Below are 19,591 nucleotides of genomic sequence, written 5' to 3'. Positions count from 1 at the left end.
ACCTTTGTTTTACACCGTCTCTCCATGTTCTTTCTACCCATCACCTCTTCCTTCACTGTATTAAATCTCATTTGTCACTTACCGGCCCATTCCACCAACTTGGCAAAGTCCTTTGGGAGTTCCACACTGGCCTCTGGCACATTCTACAGCTCTCCAACCTTACTCTCATCTGCAACTTTTGAAATTGTGCCCTGCCACTATATCCACTATAGGCCAATATATCCTTCCTCAAGTGTGGAAATAATCAATCTTTCATCAATTATTTAATGGAGAGAGGATTTAAATAAATTACAGCTTTTCTTGCTTTAATTGGGAGGTTGGTTAGTTGAAGGTTTGATTCTTTGTTTTCACAAGTAGTTGAACATAAAACATAGAACGTAGAACATAGAAGAATACAGCGCAGTACAGGCCCTCCGGCCCTCAATGTTGCGCCGATCCAAGCCCACCTAACCTACACTAGCCCACTATCCTCCATATGCCTATCCAATGCCCGCTTAATTGCCCATAATGAGGGAGAGTCCACCACTGCTACTGGCAGGGCATTCCATGAACTCACGACTCGCTGAGTAAAGAACCTACCCCTAACATCTGTCCTATACCTACCCCCCTTAATTTAAAGCTATGCCCCCTTGTAATAGGTGACTCCATACGTGGAAAAAGATTCTCACTGTCAACCCTATCTAAACCCCTAATAATCTTGTACACCTCTATCAAGTCACCCCTAAACCTTCTTTTCTCCAATGAAAACAACCCCAAGTGCCTCAGCCTTTCCTCATACGATCTTTCTACCATACCAGGCAACATCCTGGTATACCTCCTCTGCACCCGTTCCAGTGCCTCCACATCCTTCCTATAGTATGGCGACCAAAACTGCACACAATACTCCAGATGCGGCCGCACCAGAGTCTTATACAACTGCAACATGACCTCAGTACTCCGGAACTCAATTCCTCTACCAATAAAAGCCAGTACGCCATATGCCTTCTTCACCGCACTATTTACCTGGGTGGCAACTTTCAAAGATCTGTGTACATGGACACCAAGATCCCTCTGCTCATCCATACTACCAAGTATCCGACCATTAGCCCAGTACCCCATCCTTTTATTACTCTTACCAAAGTGAATCACCTCACACTTAGCTACATTGAACTCCATTTGCCACCTTTCTGCCCAGTTCTGCAGCTTATCAATATCCCGCTGTAACCTGCCACGTCCTTCCTCACTGTCTACAACTCCTCCGACTTTCGTATCATCTGCAAGATGACAGAATAGACAACAAGAATAAGTTTGAGGGGTCACCATTTAAGGATACAGGGTAGACCATTTCAGTCTGAGGTGTGGAGAAATGTCTGCACCCAGAGAGCGGGGACCTGTCGAATGTTTTGCCACAGAAAGCAGTGGGAGCTAAAACACTGAATTTTAAAAAAAAGTTAGAAATAGTTCTTAGGGCTAAAGGAATCAAAGGATAAGGGAACAAAGTGGGAACAGAGATCTGAGTTGGATGATCAGCCATGATCATATTGAATGGCAGAACAGGCTCAAAGGGCCGAATGGCCTTCTCCAGCTCTTATTTTATATGTTGCACAAATAAAAGTTTGCATTAAAAATGCAGGTGAGTGGAAAGATCCGATTTTGTGCAATTTGACTGTTAAATTGCTGAAATAGTAAGCAGTTCGTTATTAAGTAACATGAGAGGGATGAAGAAATTAAGTTTCTCTTACAATTTCCCCTCAGGGCACCTTGAGGAATGACAAACCTTTCCGGTGCGGTTTCGGTGTGACACTGTGGGGGGCGGCAAGGGTGCCTGCAAGCCACTTCCGCCCCGCCCTTCCCTCGGACGGAACGATTCGAGTGAGACTCAGCGGCCGGAGGCGGGGCGACTTCCGCTCCCTTCCCCCTCCCACCTCCGTTGTGGGTGCGACCGGTCGGGCCGGATCGATGTCGATGCGACACACATCCTCCTTTCCCTTCTCCCCCCCCGCCGCCCGGCGGAGGGATTGGAGTGGGACAGCCGTTGCGGGGCGGCGGCCGCTGGAGAGGCGGGACGTGGGGGCGGTTTCCGCCCCGCAGACGGGGTGGGGCGAGTGTCAGCCTTAGCCTGGGATTGCGCTGCCGCTCGGTGGTGGTGGTGGTTGTTGTTGTTGTTGTGAGGAGACGAAAAGCGGGAGAGCAGCGGGCGACGAAAATGGGCAACTGTCACACGGTGGGACCTAACGAGGCTCTGGTGGTGTCAGGTAAAACCCGCTTTACCCCTCCTCCCAAAGCGGGCTGGTGGGGAATAAGGAGTTTAAACCCCTTTTTTTTTTGGGGGGGGGGATCAGAACAACAACATTTTAACATTTAAAAAAAAAGAGCGGGTTAAAATTTAAAATAAAGGCCGTTGAGGGGGTGGGAGTGAAACTAGGCCGCACTCGCAGGGCTGAAACTATTGGAAATAATCGATTAAATCAAGAGGAGGGAGCTTTAAATTGGAATCCTGCTCGGTTTAAATTGGCTGCAGATTTAAAATGCATCATTTATTTCAGGGGTCCCAGCTTTTTCTCACAACTTTTTTTTTCCCCTCCTCTCTGTTGCTTAGAAATTTATTTCTCTCACCAGGTTAAATGCCACTGTTCATCTTTTCAAAGTTGATTTCAAATGTCTTAAGTTACTGAGATTTCTCCCCCCCCCCCCCATAACTCATTGACGTGGTTATTTTGTTTTCAAGGAGGTTTGATTTGTTCTTGTTTGGTTTCTTGTCTGGAATTTAAATGTTGGAGGAATCGCAACCTCTTTTCATTTATGGCTTTCCTTTTTTGTTGTTGTTGTTGTTGTTGTTTAGACTGGGGTCCCTCAGTCAGTTGTTCTGTGAATTGTTCAGCCTCAATAGGTTTTGGTTTAGCTGAAAATGGGGAGGGAGAAGTCAAAGCAATTGTCCAGAATTCAGATTCTGCTCCCTTCCCATGTCCACAAATGTTTTTAGTTCAAACATAATGTAAAAATACTCCTATTGGCAAGGATTTTACGCATGCCATGTTTGGATGTTGACGATCAGTTTGTGTAGCTGAACTAGGGTGTGTACCTGAGCGTGAATGGAGAGATGCATGTAGTATATTGCACAATGACACACTTCCCAGATACAAATAAGTTTTTCTGGTATTTCTTTGAGTTAGCAAATGCTGTACAAATCTTTGTTAGTTTTTAGTTCAATTTTGAATTTCCCTGTGTTTATGTAAGGCTTGGTCTGCTAACACTTTGGTTGCAAAGGAAATGTTCATTTAACCGCCTCTGTATCACTTGTGTGTGCACAACATGCTGTCATTGTTATATGAGATGAGATGATGTGATTCCATCTTAATTTGGCCATTAGTAAAATTAGCCTCTTAAATTTCTGTTTGATCTGTGTTAGCTGAAGAGGCTAGGGCTGAGCTGGGTATGGGCGTTGAATTTGAGAGGAGAGCTGAACCTTGTGTTCATTTGCATCTCCTAGTAACCATCTATCGGGACACAGTGAAGTCACTGGCTATGGTTCTGACTTAGGCAGGTGACAATATAAACACTTTAAGAACGTTAAAAATAATGGATCAGAAATAAATATCAACTTCACTGTCTTGCCCACTCCCCATATCGCTTGATTCATTGAGGACCAATAAATCTAAAAGAACTGTGGATGCTGTAAATCCGAAACAAAAGCAGAAATTACTGGAAAAGCTCAGCATGTCTGGCAGCATCTCTGGACAGAAATCAAGAGTTCTGAGGAAGGGTCATTCAAAGTGAAACGTTAACTCTGATTTCTCTCTACAGATGCTGCCAGACCTGCTGAGCTTTTCCAGCAATTTCTGCTTTTGTTACCAAAAAAACCTGTCCATTTCAGCCTCAAGTATGTCAACCAGCTGTGGAAACTACCTCTGTGTCTGTCTTGTCAAGTCAGTATGAAAGAATGCCATTTAAAAATCAAAAATACTGGAAACAAAGTGGATGGGGCAACATTTTGTGGAGAGAGAAGCAGTTAACATTTCAGAGTGGTGATGTTTGCTCTAATATCTGTGTTTCTGTTTGCACAGACACAGTCTGCTCTGAATATTCCCAGTGCTTTCTTTTTGTATTTCTGATTGCCAGTGTAATTTTGCTCTTTTCAGAGTAAAAGGTGAATTGGGATCTGCAAATGAGAATCGGTCTTCCATCATCTTGATATTGCACCTGTTGTTTGTATGTCAGTTTTAACTTGCTAAATTTAAATTTAACTGGGAAAACTGACTTGGAATGTACAATTACAAGAGAAAACCAGACGGATGTGTTAAATTCTCAAGCACAGCATCTGAGACAGTGGAGACAGCTTCAAATTTGAGACGGTATTTTGTAAAGATAAATGATTTTCCTTTTTCAAGCGTGTTTCACATCTTCAGGACAACTCTAAGTGCTTTTCAGCACTTTTTTGTTTATGAAGTCTGGTCCCTGTGGAAATGTATGAAAGCACTGCAGCCAATTTCCACACAGTAAGCTCCTATAGATAGCAATGAGATGATGACCAATTAGCTTTTGTTTTTGGTAATGTTTGGCTGGAATTCTGGAAAGAACCCTCATGCTTCTCTTCAAACAGGTCATTTTAGATTTGCTGGAGCGGGCAGACTCTGTTTAAACCTCTTATCTGATAGGCAGCACCTCAGACAGTTGACAAATTCACTGGGATCACTGATTTCGAGTATTGGCTGAAATCTCTGGTGTAGTGCTCAAAGCCATGATCTTTAGACCCTGAGGCTAGAGTGGTGCCCACTGGACTTGTCTCAACACTGCTCTCACCTTCATTCTGCTGCAGGTTTGCACCTGAGGCCAACTAGCTTTTCCTCCTGGCAGTTGCCCTGTATTTATTGAGTTTTTGAAGTCTTGCTGTCGGTTTGTGAGGAATACCAGCTGTTATTGTCTGCTTCAGCTTTTTGTGGTTTGGGAAAGTCAAGCCTTTCCAGTTTGGGTAAAAGGTGAGATTTTGTTGAGATGAAGCGCATTAGATTTTTTTTAGATTCAAAACTGAGTGCTGTTCCCTTCTGACAGACTCATTTTCCAATGACAATAACTTGGATTATTGTATTATAGACACTCTTGCTCTCTCTCTCCCCACCCGACTTCTGCCACTCTTACCTGACCTTTGGTCATTCAATAGCCAGTGCTTATTTACCCTCCCTCACCTTATTCCCTGTCATTCCAGTAGTGAATACGAGAGAGAGAGAAATTCTGGAAGGAACATGGAGAGTTTAACTCCTGTTAATGAGCAATGCTAGGATTATTGTCTGACATTTTATTGTTCTGTTGCAATCCATGTGTTGACTTAACCTGGTTGTAGACTCTGTCAGTCATTGACGTTGTAGGTTGGAAGCAAAAAGTGGAATTCTTTTGGAAAGATTGAACAATGCTTCGGGCTGTTAAAAAGTATTATTGGACTGAGGGTGAACTTGTATTGAACTGTCAGAACGGTGATGTGTCATAGAGATGTACAGTATCTTGGGCTTTGAAGCTTTGCCATACAGTAGTAATGCAGATCTCTTGTACACTGAGCTCTTGATCGTAACTCATTGTGTGAAGAGTTTTGAAGCTCAGGGATGGGAATCTGAAATTATCAGGCAAGATATCAGACACTGACACTGTTTCCACTGGGGTAGAGAAGGGTTTGATTTAGAATTCTCAAGGACCTTTCTGCAGACAGTGGAGAGAGACTATTTCTGGTTTTCTTGAGTTGCTCATGAATCTTAACGTGGTTGTTGAGAATGCAACGGGAAGCACAAAGCCTACTGGGAACAATTCTCACCAAGACTCTACATGAACCATTTGGTTCAATTTTATCAAGTTTCCAAGGCTTGACATTTCATGGCTTTTTGGACAGCATCCCCTGCCATTGTTCTTCTTAATTTCATTCCAGCCAAGCAATCACTCTCTTAACATGAGCTCCTGACAGTAAGGTGCTTGTCTTTGTGTCATGGCAAGTCTGACTGTTCATTTGAAGTTATCTGTTTTTGATTTAATGCTCCGGGTGGATTGGAATTCCATCCCCACAAACAGCATCGCAGCTACATATTGATTCTCTTCACTTCTGATTTTGTTTTTTTTAATCATTTGTGGGATTATGGGTGTCACTGGCTGGGCCCAGTATTTATTGCCCGTCCCTAGTTGCCCCTTGAGAAGGTGGGGGTGAGCTGCCTTCTTGAACCGCTGCAGTCCATGTGCTGTGGGTTGACCCACAATGTCCTTAGGGAGGGAATTCCAGGATTCTGACCCAGCGACAATGAAGGAATGGGACATTCCATCTCGATGGAAGTGATGGTGGGTTTGGGAAGTGCTATCTGAGAATCTTTGGTGAATTTCTGCAGTGCATCTGGTAGATGATATACACAGCAGCTACTGAGCATTGGTGATGGATATTTGTGGATGTGGTACCAATCAAGTGGGTTGCGTTGTCCTGGATGGTGTAAAGCTTCCTGAGTGTTGTTGGGGCTGCCCCCATCCAGGCAAGTGGGGAGTATTCCATCACACTCCTGACTTGTCGATGGTGGACAGGCTTTGGGAATCAGGAGGCGCGTTACTTGCCACAGTATTCCTCGCCTCTGACCTGCTTCTATAGTCACTGTGTTTATGTAGTGAATTTCTGGTCAATGATTATCCCCAGGATGTTGATAGTGGAGGATTCAGTGATGGTAACAAGGTGCAGTGGTTAGATTGTCTCATGTTGGTGATGGTCATAGCCTGATATTTGTGTGCCCGGAATGTTACTTATTATGTTGCCTGACTGAGCACATTTGCTGCTAAAGCTCTCAATGCCGCTATTACTTTGGCTGTTAAATACTCCGATCTTGGTTTATCTCCATATTGTTTGAGCATATAGAGTTAAACAGTACAGATACAGACCCTTCAGTCTAACTCATCCATGCTGATCAGATATCCTAAACTGATCTGAAGAAGGGCTTGTGCCCGAAATGTCGATTCTCCTGTTCCCTGGATGCTGCCTGACCTGCTGCGCTTTTCCAGCAACACATTTTCAGCTCTAAACTGATCTAGTCCCATTTGCTGATATTTGGCCATATCCCTCTAAACCCTAAAGAAAAATGGGAAGAACTGCAGATGCTGTAAATCAAAACCAAAACAGAAATTGCTGGAAAAGCTCAGCAGGGTCTGTGGAGAGAAATCAGAGTTGATGTTTTGGGTTGAGTGACCTTTCCTCAGAACTCTCCCTCTCAACCCTTCCTGTTTATATACTCATCCACATGCTTTTTAAATGTTCTAATTGGGTACAGTGACCCTTCTGAACTGCTCCACTTAATCATTACTATGTGTTTCTAAATGCTCCACTATTACAACCTTTATATTAGACCCTGGCATTATCTCAAGAACAGATGTTCCACTAGCTGCCTTATAGTAACCTGAGATGTTTTCTCCTTCCCTTTTGAAGCGAAGGTGTTACATTGGCAGTTTCCAATTGCTGTAGTTGACAAGCAGGAGACTGGCAGACTGCAGCAAGCCAGGCAGCATCAGGAAGTGGAGAAGGCAACGTTTCGGGTCCTGAAGAAGGGTTACACCCGAAACGTTGACTTCTCCACCTCCTGCTGCTGCCTGGCTTGCTGTGCTGCTCCAGCCTCCTGCATGTCTACTTTGGATTCCAGCAGCTGCAGTTTGTTTTGTCTCTAACTAAGTTTCCAGTTGCCTGCAGCTTTTCCACATTCACAGAATTCCTGGAAGATTGCAGCCAGTGCATCCACTGTCTCTGCAGCTCCTATTTTTAATATTCCAGGCTGCATGCAGTCAGGCCCAGGGGACGTGATGGTCTTTCACCCCATTAATTTTTCCTCGCACTTATTCTTTCATGATAGCTACTGTATTTATTTCCTTGCTTTCTTTTGTCCCTTGATTACAATGAGTCCTTAGTATCAGCAAAATGACGAATTGCAAATTTGCCTATCGAGTCAAAATATAAGTCACAACAAAATTCACCAGCCATTGGCCAAATGTACGTATCCATGGTTTAAACCTATTTTTAAACTTACTTTTCAACGAGCTCTGCTCTCTCGAATTTTATCATTTGTGGGGGCTCTGAAGAATGGAATCCCTGAGGATACAGAGGAATGACTTTATTTGGAATGCTGTCTTCTACAGTGAAGACTGATGTTAAGTATTTATTCAATTCCCCTGCCATTTCCTGGTTCTCCATTATTATCTTCCCAGCCTCATTCCTTCAGGAGCTGTGTTCACTTTGGCCATTTTTTTTCCTTTTCATGCTTAAAGGAACTCTGGCTGTCCAACTTGGTATTGCTTGCAAGATTACCCATAAAGTTTATCTTCTCCTTGTTTATTACCTTTTTGGTCATCTCTCGTTGGTTTTTAAACTTGCTCATGTTTGCCGGTATCTGGTCCCATACGTCAATCACCCTTTTGCACATAAACCTGTACTGGCTCCTGGTTGGGAAGCACCTGAATTTTCCAATCCTTAGCCTTGTTTTCAAATCCCATTCATGTTCTCTCACTCCTGTCTACCTCCGTAATCTCCTCCAACCATACAGTCCTCTGAGGTACCTGCTTTCCATCAGTTCTGCAATCTTGAAGTACTTGTAACCTCTTCACCATTGGCGGTTGCACCAAGTCCCAGGCCATGGAATTCCCTCCCTGCAGACACCCCTCAACCCTGTTTTGGTCCTGCAAGACTGCCTATTTAAACTTCTTTGATCAGATCTTTGGTGACCATTGTGAATACTTCCTTGGGTGGTCAGCTATCATGCTTTGATGTCTCTGTGAAGAGTATTGGGTGCTACAGTGTTGTCAACTTCCTGCTGTTCTCGCCCAATGTTTACCACACTGCTCTTAGTAGCAGGAGTCCCTGGGTCATGGTTGACAGCCAGAGTTCTGGTTTTAGCCCCAAGTCCTGGTGAGTGGCTCAATCCAAACGTAATAGTCCAAGCTGTGTCCCAGCTGAGATCTGCACATGCAGAATCACACAGTTCATCTCCATTCAATTACCTAATTAGCCCTTTAATTTGTGACCCATTAGAAAGCTATTTGCACCTCCAGTGTTCTTTATCTGTACTCTGTAGTGGACATTGGGTGTGACACAGTGATGGACATATGATGTGCTGGATTACTGATCACTGCTCTAGTGCAATAGTGAAGCAAAGATTGCAAATAATAACCTTGACATTGCCTTAGTTCACTGTTACATCCATAAATCTAGCAGGGAACTGCTGAGAGCTAATGGTTGGGTTGGGAATGCTGGGCTTGCACTGCTTGATCTAACCGCATTAAATTACTCAGCACATTCACAGGTAACAATAGTTCCAAGGCACGTGGCCAGCAGTGTGTTTGGTGCTGGTGAATGGTTATGCTTGGAGATTGTATGGGTTATATAAAACTGCCAAGTCCACCACAGATTTCAAACAAGTTAGTGAAGATGAATGGTCATGGGGGGCGAAACTACATATTTTCACAATGCATTGGAAGCCTGTAATGAATAAGGAGGATAGTAAGAAGATAATCTGCTTTCAAATTATAGGAATAATTCACAGTTCATTCTTCCAACTCACTTAACCTGCACCATAATTCCTAGAAATGTCATATCTTCTAAAAAAAACTTGCATTTTTTAAAGCTTTCTTTAGTTATCTTACAGAGAGAGAGAGATGATTAGTTTGTTCACTAAAGTCTACCCTTTTCAGGCTCATGGAGCCAGATTGTGTGATCGATAACTCCCTGGAGAGAATTGTTCAGGGTCAGCCTACCAGCTGGAACATTTTCTCCTGCTCTGGGTGTGTTGCATAAGCCTCTTTGGTCCCTGCTAGAGACAAGGGTAAGGTCACTGACTTATTAGAATCCAAAGTTAGCAAATGAGAGGTGACCAGTTTGACCGCTGTGACTCTTGGCTTAACAGTGCAGGAAACAGAGGGCCCAGTTCCCACTCTCTAATTTGCACTGGAACTGAAATGTTCCAGCTGCCACCAGACAGACCCTGCAGGCCTGGCTTGCAACATTCAAGTTACAAAGTAATTCCAGCACTACTTGACTGTTCTCCAATACCTCCTGTGGGAAGTGTGGGTGTGTCAAATCTGGTATGGAAATGATTCGTCCCTACATGCCTCCCCGAGAGTCCCGAATAATATTTGTGTCTCAATAAATAGCATTTTGCTTAAAACAAAAGTTTATCTTGTTGCATTTTCTGAGAATTTGTGATGTGGAAGTTGGCTTCAGCATATCCTACATTCCTATTATTTACTGACAGCTTTTGTCTCCCATCTGGAATGGTGTGTGCAAATTGTCTCCATGTCTACAATCTCCTCCCTTAGATATGAAGATAGTTACACATTAGCTTGGCTGGCTCAATGGTCTATTTGTGATTTAGAATAACAACAAGAGCATGGCTTTGATTCCCATTCTGTCTGAGGGAGGCTTGAGGCACAGCCTGACAATGGAGTACAGTAACAAGAACAGCTAGTACAAGTTCTCTGAAGCAGTGGCTGACAAATGAACCTTTGGATGGTGCACATACACCATTCTTGCACTGGAAATAGTCAATTCAATGTCCAGAAGATCAGTCCCTGGGTAAGAGGCTTGTCCTATGATAAGACGTTGAGTAAATTGGGTCTGTATCCTCTGGAGAAAGACAGCCAATCTCAGAGATATAAAAGACTCGGAAGGGGTTTGACAGGACAAATACTGAGAGGTTGTTTCCCTTAGACTGGAGATTTGAGAACATGGGGCACAGTTCCAAGTTAAAGGGATAATAATTTAGGACTGGGATGAGAATTTTTTTTTACTGGTATTGTGATTCTTGGAATTTGTTATCCCAGAGAACTGTGGGTGGTTTGCTAATTTTAATGTTTGGAGAAGGCTGATTTTGAGTCTTTGTAGGAATTGAGGGGAATGTGAAGAGTATGGGAACGTCGAGTTGGAGCATAAGGACTGTCTTGATAGTATTGCAATGTATAGCAGGCTTGATGGGCCACTTGATCTAAATATTGTTCTTGTGTTCTTATTACAACTTTGAAGATACTTTGGTTGTGAAACTGGGGGCTGCATGGTGGCTCAGTGGTTAGCCCTGCTGCCTCCCAGCGCCAGGTACCCAGGTTCAATTCCAGCCTCTGACAACTGTCTGTGTGGACATTCTCCCGGTGTCTGCGTGAGTTTCCTCCGGGTGCTCTGGTTTCCTCCCACAGTCCAAAGATGTGCAGGTTAGGTGAATTGGTCATGCTAAATTACCCCATAGTGTTCAAGGAGGTGTAGGTTAGGTGCATTAGTCCAGGGTAAATGTAGTGTAATAGGTTAGGGGAATGGGTCTGGGTGGGTTACTTGTTGGATGTGTGGACTTGTTGGGCCAGTTTTCACTGTAGGAATTCTTTGATTCTGGAGTCCTGAGAGGTGCAGTACAAATATGTTGATGCCAGAATTGGACATTGTAGCGGTGATGAGGGCTGCAGGGTCCGGAGCAGGTTTGAGCCACTGAGAGGGGCAGCAGGGTCAAAAGTAGGTTGAGAAAATATCAAAGACAGTTGCTATGTTTTTTTTGAGTCTCATCCCTAGTTCACTGGCCCCAAGAACACCGTTTGAGAGTGATTTTAACCATGTAGATCAAAACTAAACACTTACAGCAATGTTGCTCCAAGACCTTGGGTTGTTTTGTTTGGGAGGTTGGAAGTCTGAAGCAAAAACTAAGCTGTTCGGAAATTTAGTCTGTTATTAATCAACTTGGTGTGGAAGTGAAACAGTGTTCTGGCTGAGTGTCAGTTGGCATAATAACCACTCTGCGTTTGGACATATTAACTTTACTTGATCCATGTGGAAGGGCCTTTTATTTTCAGGAATCGGAGTATTTGGTGCACTCTGTCCTAGAAATGATTGACTCGATTTTGCCAGCTCAGGCAGAGGTTTGGCATAAAGGAAGCTCTCTGATTCCCTTAGTGTTTTGAGGTGTCTTTGCTGGGACAGTCGATGATGAAGAATAAGGGCTCCTGGGGAAGGGGCCTGGTTAAGGAAGGTAAAGAATGATTGAAATTTCCACTTCTTTGATTCTGGAAGCTGGAGTAACCTTTGCACTCTCAACTCGCCCTGGCTTCACTACATTGTCATAATCAGTCACAGTCAAATTGGTCCCCAGTGGAGTTTTATGTTTAAGTAATAACCATATTTCTCCCTCCAGTCTAGGTGAGAGTGCTTCTCTATTGATCTAACTTTTACAACGTTCCCAAAAGGAGACAAAATGTCACTTGCACTCATCAGGACCAGATTGAAAAAAACAATCTGAACAGAGGAACACCATTTTATTCCAGGGGAGTGTGCATGTGCCAATAGTTACACCAGAGACTAATTCAAGATCATCAGTGGGATTCACAGTGTGATGTGTTAGAATCTATAGATTTATATAAATGCACAGGGCCTATTATTGTAAGCAAAATGAATTTGTACAAACAGTGCACTTTCTCCATGTTTCTGCATCACCTTGACCAATTGGACTCTACCTGCCTGATCTGAGAATTAAGATACAGTTAATAATTCTTATGGTGACGCAAAAATTCAGCACCCTTTTCTCACATGGTATAAAATGGTGTCCTTTTATCAAGTCTGGTTTCTTATATTCTAGTTCTAATGAATGCAAGGCAAATAGCGAGGTTCCTTGTTTCCTTTTTAGTATTGTTTTAAGTTCTGTATTATCAGACGGTTATTTATATACCTTTTTCAGTCATGTTTCCTGCATGATCTGCAATGTGTGTGGATGAAACTGGGACTATCTCGCCTTATAACTTTGTGGATTTAATTGTGGAATCGTGTTGCACAGATGTAGGGAGCATGGTCCATCCAACTACCACATTTCTATAGATTAGATTACTTAGTGTGGAAACAGGCCCTTTGGCCCAACAAGTCCACACCGACCCGCGGAAGCGCAACCCATTCAATTTAGCATGGCCAATTCACCTAACTTGCGCATTTTTTTGGATTGTGGGAGGAAACCAGAGCACCCGGAGGAAACCCACGCAGACGTGGGGAGAATGTGCAAACTCCACACAGAGAGTCGCCTGAGGCGGGAATTGAACCCGGGTCTCTGGCGCTGTGAGGCAGCAGTGCTAACCACTGTGCCACCATGTCACCCACGGTGCTCCTTGAACATAGTGAAATATTCCAATATGCTCTACTGAAATGTGTAAGTGACCAGTCACTTGGTTAAAGAGGTAGATTTAAGTAGTATTTCAAGAGGACAGCAAGCTGGATTCCAGAGTTTTGTAGATGGCCGAAGATACAGCCACCAATATTGGAGCAGTAAAGGTTGGATATGTTGAAGAGACCAAGGTTGGCAAAGCGCAAATATCTTAGACAGTTGTGGGTTTAGTAGAGGGTAGAGGCTATGGAAGGATTTAAAAACCACTGATATTCTGTGCTTGAAACCTCAAAGGTAATTTGCTAGCGAGCTGGGCCTAGTGTGTTAGCTAAGGTTGCTTCTGTCTCCTTGAAGTCTAGTCTTTCATGGCGTTAGTCTTGTATCAGTTTGCCACCAGTTGTCTATTCTTACATCTCCACTTCCTGTTAATGGCAAACCTGGGGAGGAACTAACTGCTAAAATATTTGCTCATTCTCATGATGTAAATAAATAAGGAGGATGAGACCATTCTAATAAAATTATCCTACTTTTTTTTTGTTTGGGATGTTGTCTGATTGTGATAACTAAATGGAAAGCACATTTATTCTGGAAACAACACATGATGGGATGCGTTTTCTTTCTGAGAAACGAGAGCTAGCCTGACTCGTCGATAAATTAAATTCCACTAATGCATTGCTACCCATCAGATGTCCCAACTGTCTTAATAACTCAATTTAAAAGGTTTCTGACTGTTCAGAGGAGACATTTCCAGTGCTGGCTCTTAATGATGTAGACTATTAAATATCAAGAAGATTATTCTTCCTCTCCCTGAGCTTGCTGAATCTAGTTACATGGGCATTGTCATAATCTAGTTCCTGGTCTTGATACACACATCTAGTCCATGGGGGATGGTAAACTTATTGACTGACTGTTGAGAATATTTGAGAGAAACTTTTCATGTTGTCCTCATTCTAACACCACCATGTGTGAGTGAATCCGGATAGTCATTGACCATCCACTTTGAAAATTCCCTCCAAACTTCAGCATTACGCCAGGCACCTTCAGCAAATGCTTTTCCTAACCCAAAACCTATTCCTCACTCCTTTTTGTTATAGAAAAACTGAGATTACTAGTGATTTGAAACAAATTGAAGAATGCTGTAACATTGCTGAGAGCAGATGGGTTAATGTTGGAGTTGTGATCAGAACTGGAAGATATTCCAGCAATGAATGGGGGGAAACATGTACACATGGAGAAAAGGATAAGAAATCCATCTCAGTGCTAAGGTGGAGAGTTTGCTGGCAATAGCAAACTTCTCATAGCTAAGAGTTGAAATATAGAATCTTCTGAAATATATGACCTGTTGACCTTTACCCTCTACACAGTTATATGAGCTTCATCTGTGGGAAAATACGCAAAAAATACAAGACAACCACCTGATGAAGGAAGAGCTCTCCGAAAGCTAGTGCCTCCAAATAAACCCGTTGGACTATAATCTGGTGGTGTGATTTTTAATAAAATACAAGACCGGGTTTGTAAGACTGGAACTAAACTACTGCTGGAGTTTTGTATACAGTTCTGATCATCGCAATACTGTAGGACATAATTGCGTCTCTCAAGCACGTTTACAAGAATGTTGCCTAGTCTTTAAAATTGCAGCTCTACAAAAATTAGATTAGGCTGGAGCTTTTCTCCTTTACCTCAGTTCTGAGCAGCAACTTAATTGTCTGCAAAATAGAGGGGCTTTAATAGAGTGGACAGTCACTGGAGTCACTGATTGAAGGTGATTGGTAGAAGGATTCTAGGGAACACAAGGAAAGTTGTTTTCACCCAGAGAGTGACGGGTGTCTAGAATTTGCTGCCCAGTTTGGTGGTTGTGGCAGAAACCCTCAACTCATTGCCAAGGAATGTGGATCTGTATCTGAAGTTCAGGAACCTACAAGACTGCAGACCAAGTGTTGGTAAGTGGGGTTAGAACAGCTTTTGTGAGACATGGTGAATTGAACAGCCACTGTGTTGCCAGTTTTCATGGGAACGTTGTTGAGGGACGTTTCCACACAATACAAGCGACATATCCTAAACCATCAGTTTATTTTTATATAACCATGCTCGGAAATGCATTTTTTAATGAATTACCAATCTGTGCTTGGTGTAGTACGATAGCTGGAATTAAATAGGTAAAGGTGCTGGGATGGGCCTGGGAGATTCTCTGGTATGTGGAGTTGTCAAATTTCTCAATGTTTCCACATCAGTTGTGTTGAAATCTGTTATGAGAAACCAACTTGTTACAATGCTGATTTCCTGGCCTGCATTCTGCTGTCAGTAGTGAAGGGATCAGTGTTTGCTGCTCCATAGATGTACTGTTATCCACAATCTTTTCAGTGGACCTTAGTAAGGGTCTTTCAGAATCTGAAATAGTGCAGTGTCCTGCATGGGGCAATCTTTAAACCTCTGTAAAATAGGTGAGAGACATTGTTTCCTCAGCCAATCGTGACTGGAATACTCTGATCCAGAGGGGGCAAATTATAATATTTCTTTCAATTGTAAAATGATGGTGAGAAAGGGAAATACAGAGAAAGAATGATAGGTTTATTGTTCTCCCTTAATCTTGTTACAATCGGTCAGACTCTCCAATAATTAAAACTGAAAGGAATCAGAATCCATACTTATTAAAGTTTAATTTTCGGTGCCAGAGTAGTTGTTCAGCAGTATTTGAAACTTGGCAAGTTATTGAAAATTAATTTCAACTTGAGTAGGATATTAAGATATAGTTATCTTTAATATCACGATGCATTTAAGGAGAAACTGGACAAAATGAAAGAGGGAAATAGAGGATAATGGGGAAAATGCAGGAAAGTGGCTGTGATGAATGATGAATCAGCCATGATCCTGTGAAAGAATGGAGCAGGTTCGTAGGGTTGAACAGCCGAGTCCTGTTCTTATTTCCTGTGGCCTTGTTAAAGGGAATAGAGGGTTTACCATAGTGAGTTAGACAAGGAAAGCTGGGTGGAAGCTAGAATGGATCAGTGTGAACTGGAAATAAGACAGAATCTGCATTTAGGTCGCAAAGGTAAGCCCTCCAAAAAGAATTGCAGCTTCAGTTAACTAGATTTATACCATTATCTGCATTCTGTTATTAACAGGTTTGCAATCACCCCCAGTCAGACATTCCACATAAATCTTTGCAACCCATTCCGGAATTGTTTTGGATTTTTGTGTTCATCAAAAATATACTGGTTCCAGGATACACTAACTTTTGTTTGTACCAAGGGTTCGATTCCAGCCTCTGGCGACTCTGTATAGAGTTTGCACATTCTCTCTGTGTCTGCGTGAGTTTCCTCCCACAGTCCAAAAATGTACAGGTCAGGTGAATTGGCCATGTGAAATTGCCTGTTGTTTTAAGAGCATTAGACAGGGGTAAATATGGGGTAGGGGAATGGGTCTGGGTGGGTTACTCTTTGGAGGATCGGTGTGGATTTGTTGGGCCGAAGGGTCTGTTTCCATATTTTAGGGATTCTAAAAATCTAAATCACTGCAATCAGAGCATAGTTGGATGGAGTGTAATGCTGCCTCTGCAATGCCGAAATAATGTGTCTTCATAGAGTCATAGAGATGTACAACATGGAAACAGACCCTTCGGTCCAACCCGTCCATGCCGATCAGATATCCCAACCCAATCTAGTCCCACCTGCCAGCACCAGGCCCATATCCCTCCAAACCCTTCTTATTCATATACCCATCCAAATGCCTTTTAAATGTTGCAATTGTACCAGCCTCTACCACTTCCTCTGGAAGCTCATTCCATACACCTACCACCCTTTGCGTGAAATAGTTCCCCTTTAGGTCTCTTTTATATCTTTCCCTTCTCACCCTAACCCTATGCCCTCTAGTTCTGGACTCCCCGACACCAGGGAAAATACTTTGTCTATTTACCCTATCCATGCCCCTCATAATTTTGTAAACCTCTATATGGGTCACCCCTCAGCCTCCCTCGCTCCAGGGAAAACAGACCCAACCTGTTCAGCCTCTCCCCATAGCTCAAATCCTCCAACCCTGGCAACATCCTAGTAAATCTTTTCTGAACCCTTTCAAGTTTCACAACATCTTTCCGATAGGAAGGAGACCAGAATTGCACACAATATTCCAACAGTGGCCTAACCAATGTCCTGTACAGCTGCAACATTACCTCCCAACTCCTGTACTCAATACTCTGACCAATAAAGGAAAGCATACCAAACGCCTTCTTCACTATCCTATCTACCTGCGACTCCACTTTCAAGGAGCTATGAACTTGCACTCCAAGGTCTCTTTGTTCAGCAACATTCTCTAGGGCCTTACCATTAAGTGTATAAGTCCTGCCCTGATTTGCTTTCCCAAAATGCAGTACCTCGCATTCATCTGAATTAAACTCCATTTGCCACTCCTCAGCCCATTGGCCCATCTGATCTAGATCCCTTTGTAATCTGAGGTAACCTTCTTCGCTGTCAACGACACCTTCTATTTTGGTGTCATCTGCAAACTTACTGACTATACCTCCTATGCTGACATCCAAATTATTTATGTAAACGACAAAAAGTAGAGGGCTCAGCACCGATCCTTGTGGCACTCCACTGGTCACAGGCCTCCAGTCTGAAAAACATCCCTCCACCACCACCCTCTGTCTTCTGCCTTTGAGCCAGTTCTGTATCCAGATGGCGAGTTCTCCCTGTATTCCATGAGATCTAACCTTGCTAATCAGTCTCCCATGGGGAACCTTGTCGAACACCTTACTGAAGTCCATATAGATCACATTTACCGTTCTGCCCTCATCAATTCTCTTTGTTACTTGTTCAAAAAACTCAATCAAGTTTGTGAGACATGATTTCCCACGCACAAAGCCATGTTGACCTATCCCTAATCAGTCCTTGCCTTTCCAAATACATGTACATCCTATCCCTCAGGATTCCCTCCAACAACTTGCCCACCACCGAGGTCAGGCTCACCGGTCTATAGTTCCCTGGCTTGTCCTTACCACCCTTCTTAAACACTGGCACCACGTTTGCCAACCTCCAGTCTTCCGGCACCTCACCACTTCTATTCCAGAGGCCACACCTAACTTTTCTACTCTTCACACAACCTTCCCAATGGCAGGTGTCTCTATAAAAATGTATATACACTGTCCCAAAGTCAACAAGTTTTGAAACCCTGTCTTGTCCTCATATTCTAACCAAACATGAATCATTGTGTAGTAATGGAGTGTTCGAGCGATTCACATCCACAGGTGAACTGGGACTGTGCTCTCTCTCGACTTTGCCTGACTTGCTATTTTAGGAATGCATTCTGTAGTGCAGTGCACTTTTTTTGGGACAGATTATGGAGATCGGGCTTGTGTGTGATCTGGATCCTCACTGTGTGGGCTGAATCCCACCCAGCTGTTCACTTCCAGAGCTCTGGTGTAATCTGATCTTTACAAAAATGTGTCTGTTACAGTGAGGCTAGTTCAGTGTATTTGCACTTTTAAACTCTGCAACTGCACCATGCAATGTTTGTTCCTGGAGCAAATGCCACATAGCCGTTCAGTTCCACGTAAGACTTTGCCTAAATTACAGTCATGCAGAAATGGATATGCTTGCAACCTCATAAACAAGATGTCACCCTCTGGGGAAATGCATTGGAATCCATATTCCAGGAATGAAACAATATAACTACAGTTTTCAGGAAGCTAAGTAGTAAAAGCACACAGATGTGATTCTTAATATTGCATTTTAAATGTGCTTCATTGTGTTTGCCATTATCCTGAGAACGTGGCATATTTATCCTGTAAAATGTCCCATCTGTTTCTGTGCTTTATGACTCTGTGCAGTGCTGGTGTTGTTGTGACATTGTAGTGCTTGTTGCAGTTTCAATGTGGGAATCCTTGCAAAGGTTGCAAGCTTGATAATACAACGGGTTAAAATTTCCTTCATTCTAAAAGGCACACTGGATTTAACATCTGACTAAGATGCATAGCAGCAGTCGGCTAATCAGCCCATTGAGTTTTCTCTGCCACTCAATGTGATCGTGGCTGAACTGATAACTCAACTCCACTTCACTATCTTTTCCCCATTGGGAAGGTCGTGTGAAAACCAGAGAAGTGAATTGTTGCAGTCAGGTGTGGGACTTAGGAATTATGGTGCATACACATAATGTATGATTTGGAGGTGCCGGTGTTGGACTGGGGTGTACAAAGTTTAAAACTCGCACACCAGATTATAGTCCAACAAATAAACCTGTTGGACTGTAACCTGGTGTTGTGATTTTTAACTTTGTACACATTATGTTGGCAGTGTAAAGGGAACATTACACTCCATTTTACTGTGCAGTACGTTGATTAGCTAACTAATTTAAAATCATCCTTGAATGTAATTGACACCACGGCCTTGACAGCCCTCTGCAGGAAAGAATTCCACAGATTCACTACCCTTTGAGAGAAGTGATTCCTTCTCATCTCAGTCTTAAATACAAACAAGCAAAAGTTTGCTCATTTCATATTTTTTCGAAGT

General features: G+C 43.0%; 1 protein-coding gene across 3 annotated transcripts in view; it reads left to right on the top strand.

Annotated features, from left to right (window-relative positions):
• The first annotated feature begins 2,080 nt into the window (after positions 1–2,080).
• Positions 2,081–19,591, top strand: part of flot2b (flotillin 2b) — a 105,370-nt gene continuing 87,859 nt past the window's right edge. For 2 of the 3 annotated variants that reach the window (XM_087977167.1, XM_087977168.1), the window contains exon 1: positions 2,081–2,234. In XM_087977167.1, the coding sequence (XP_087833293.1) occupies positions 2,186–2,234 (49 nt within the window). In that variant the 5' untranslated portion in view covers positions 2,081–2,185. The remainder of the gene's footprint in view (positions 2,235–19,591) is intronic. The other variant, XM_087977169.1, reaches the window with a different exon arrangement.

This window comes from Chiloscyllium plagiosum, unplaced genomic scaffold (genome assembly GCF_037043375.1).
Source record: "Chiloscyllium plagiosum isolate Xiang-an unplaced genomic scaffold, Cpla_swu_hap1 HiC_scaffold_31, whole genome shotgun sequence".
NCBI classification, from domain to species: domain Eukaryota; kingdom Metazoa; phylum Chordata; class Chondrichthyes; order Orectolobiformes; family Hemiscylliidae; genus Chiloscyllium; species Chiloscyllium plagiosum.
This window is presented reverse-complemented; position numbering and strand designations above follow the sequence as displayed.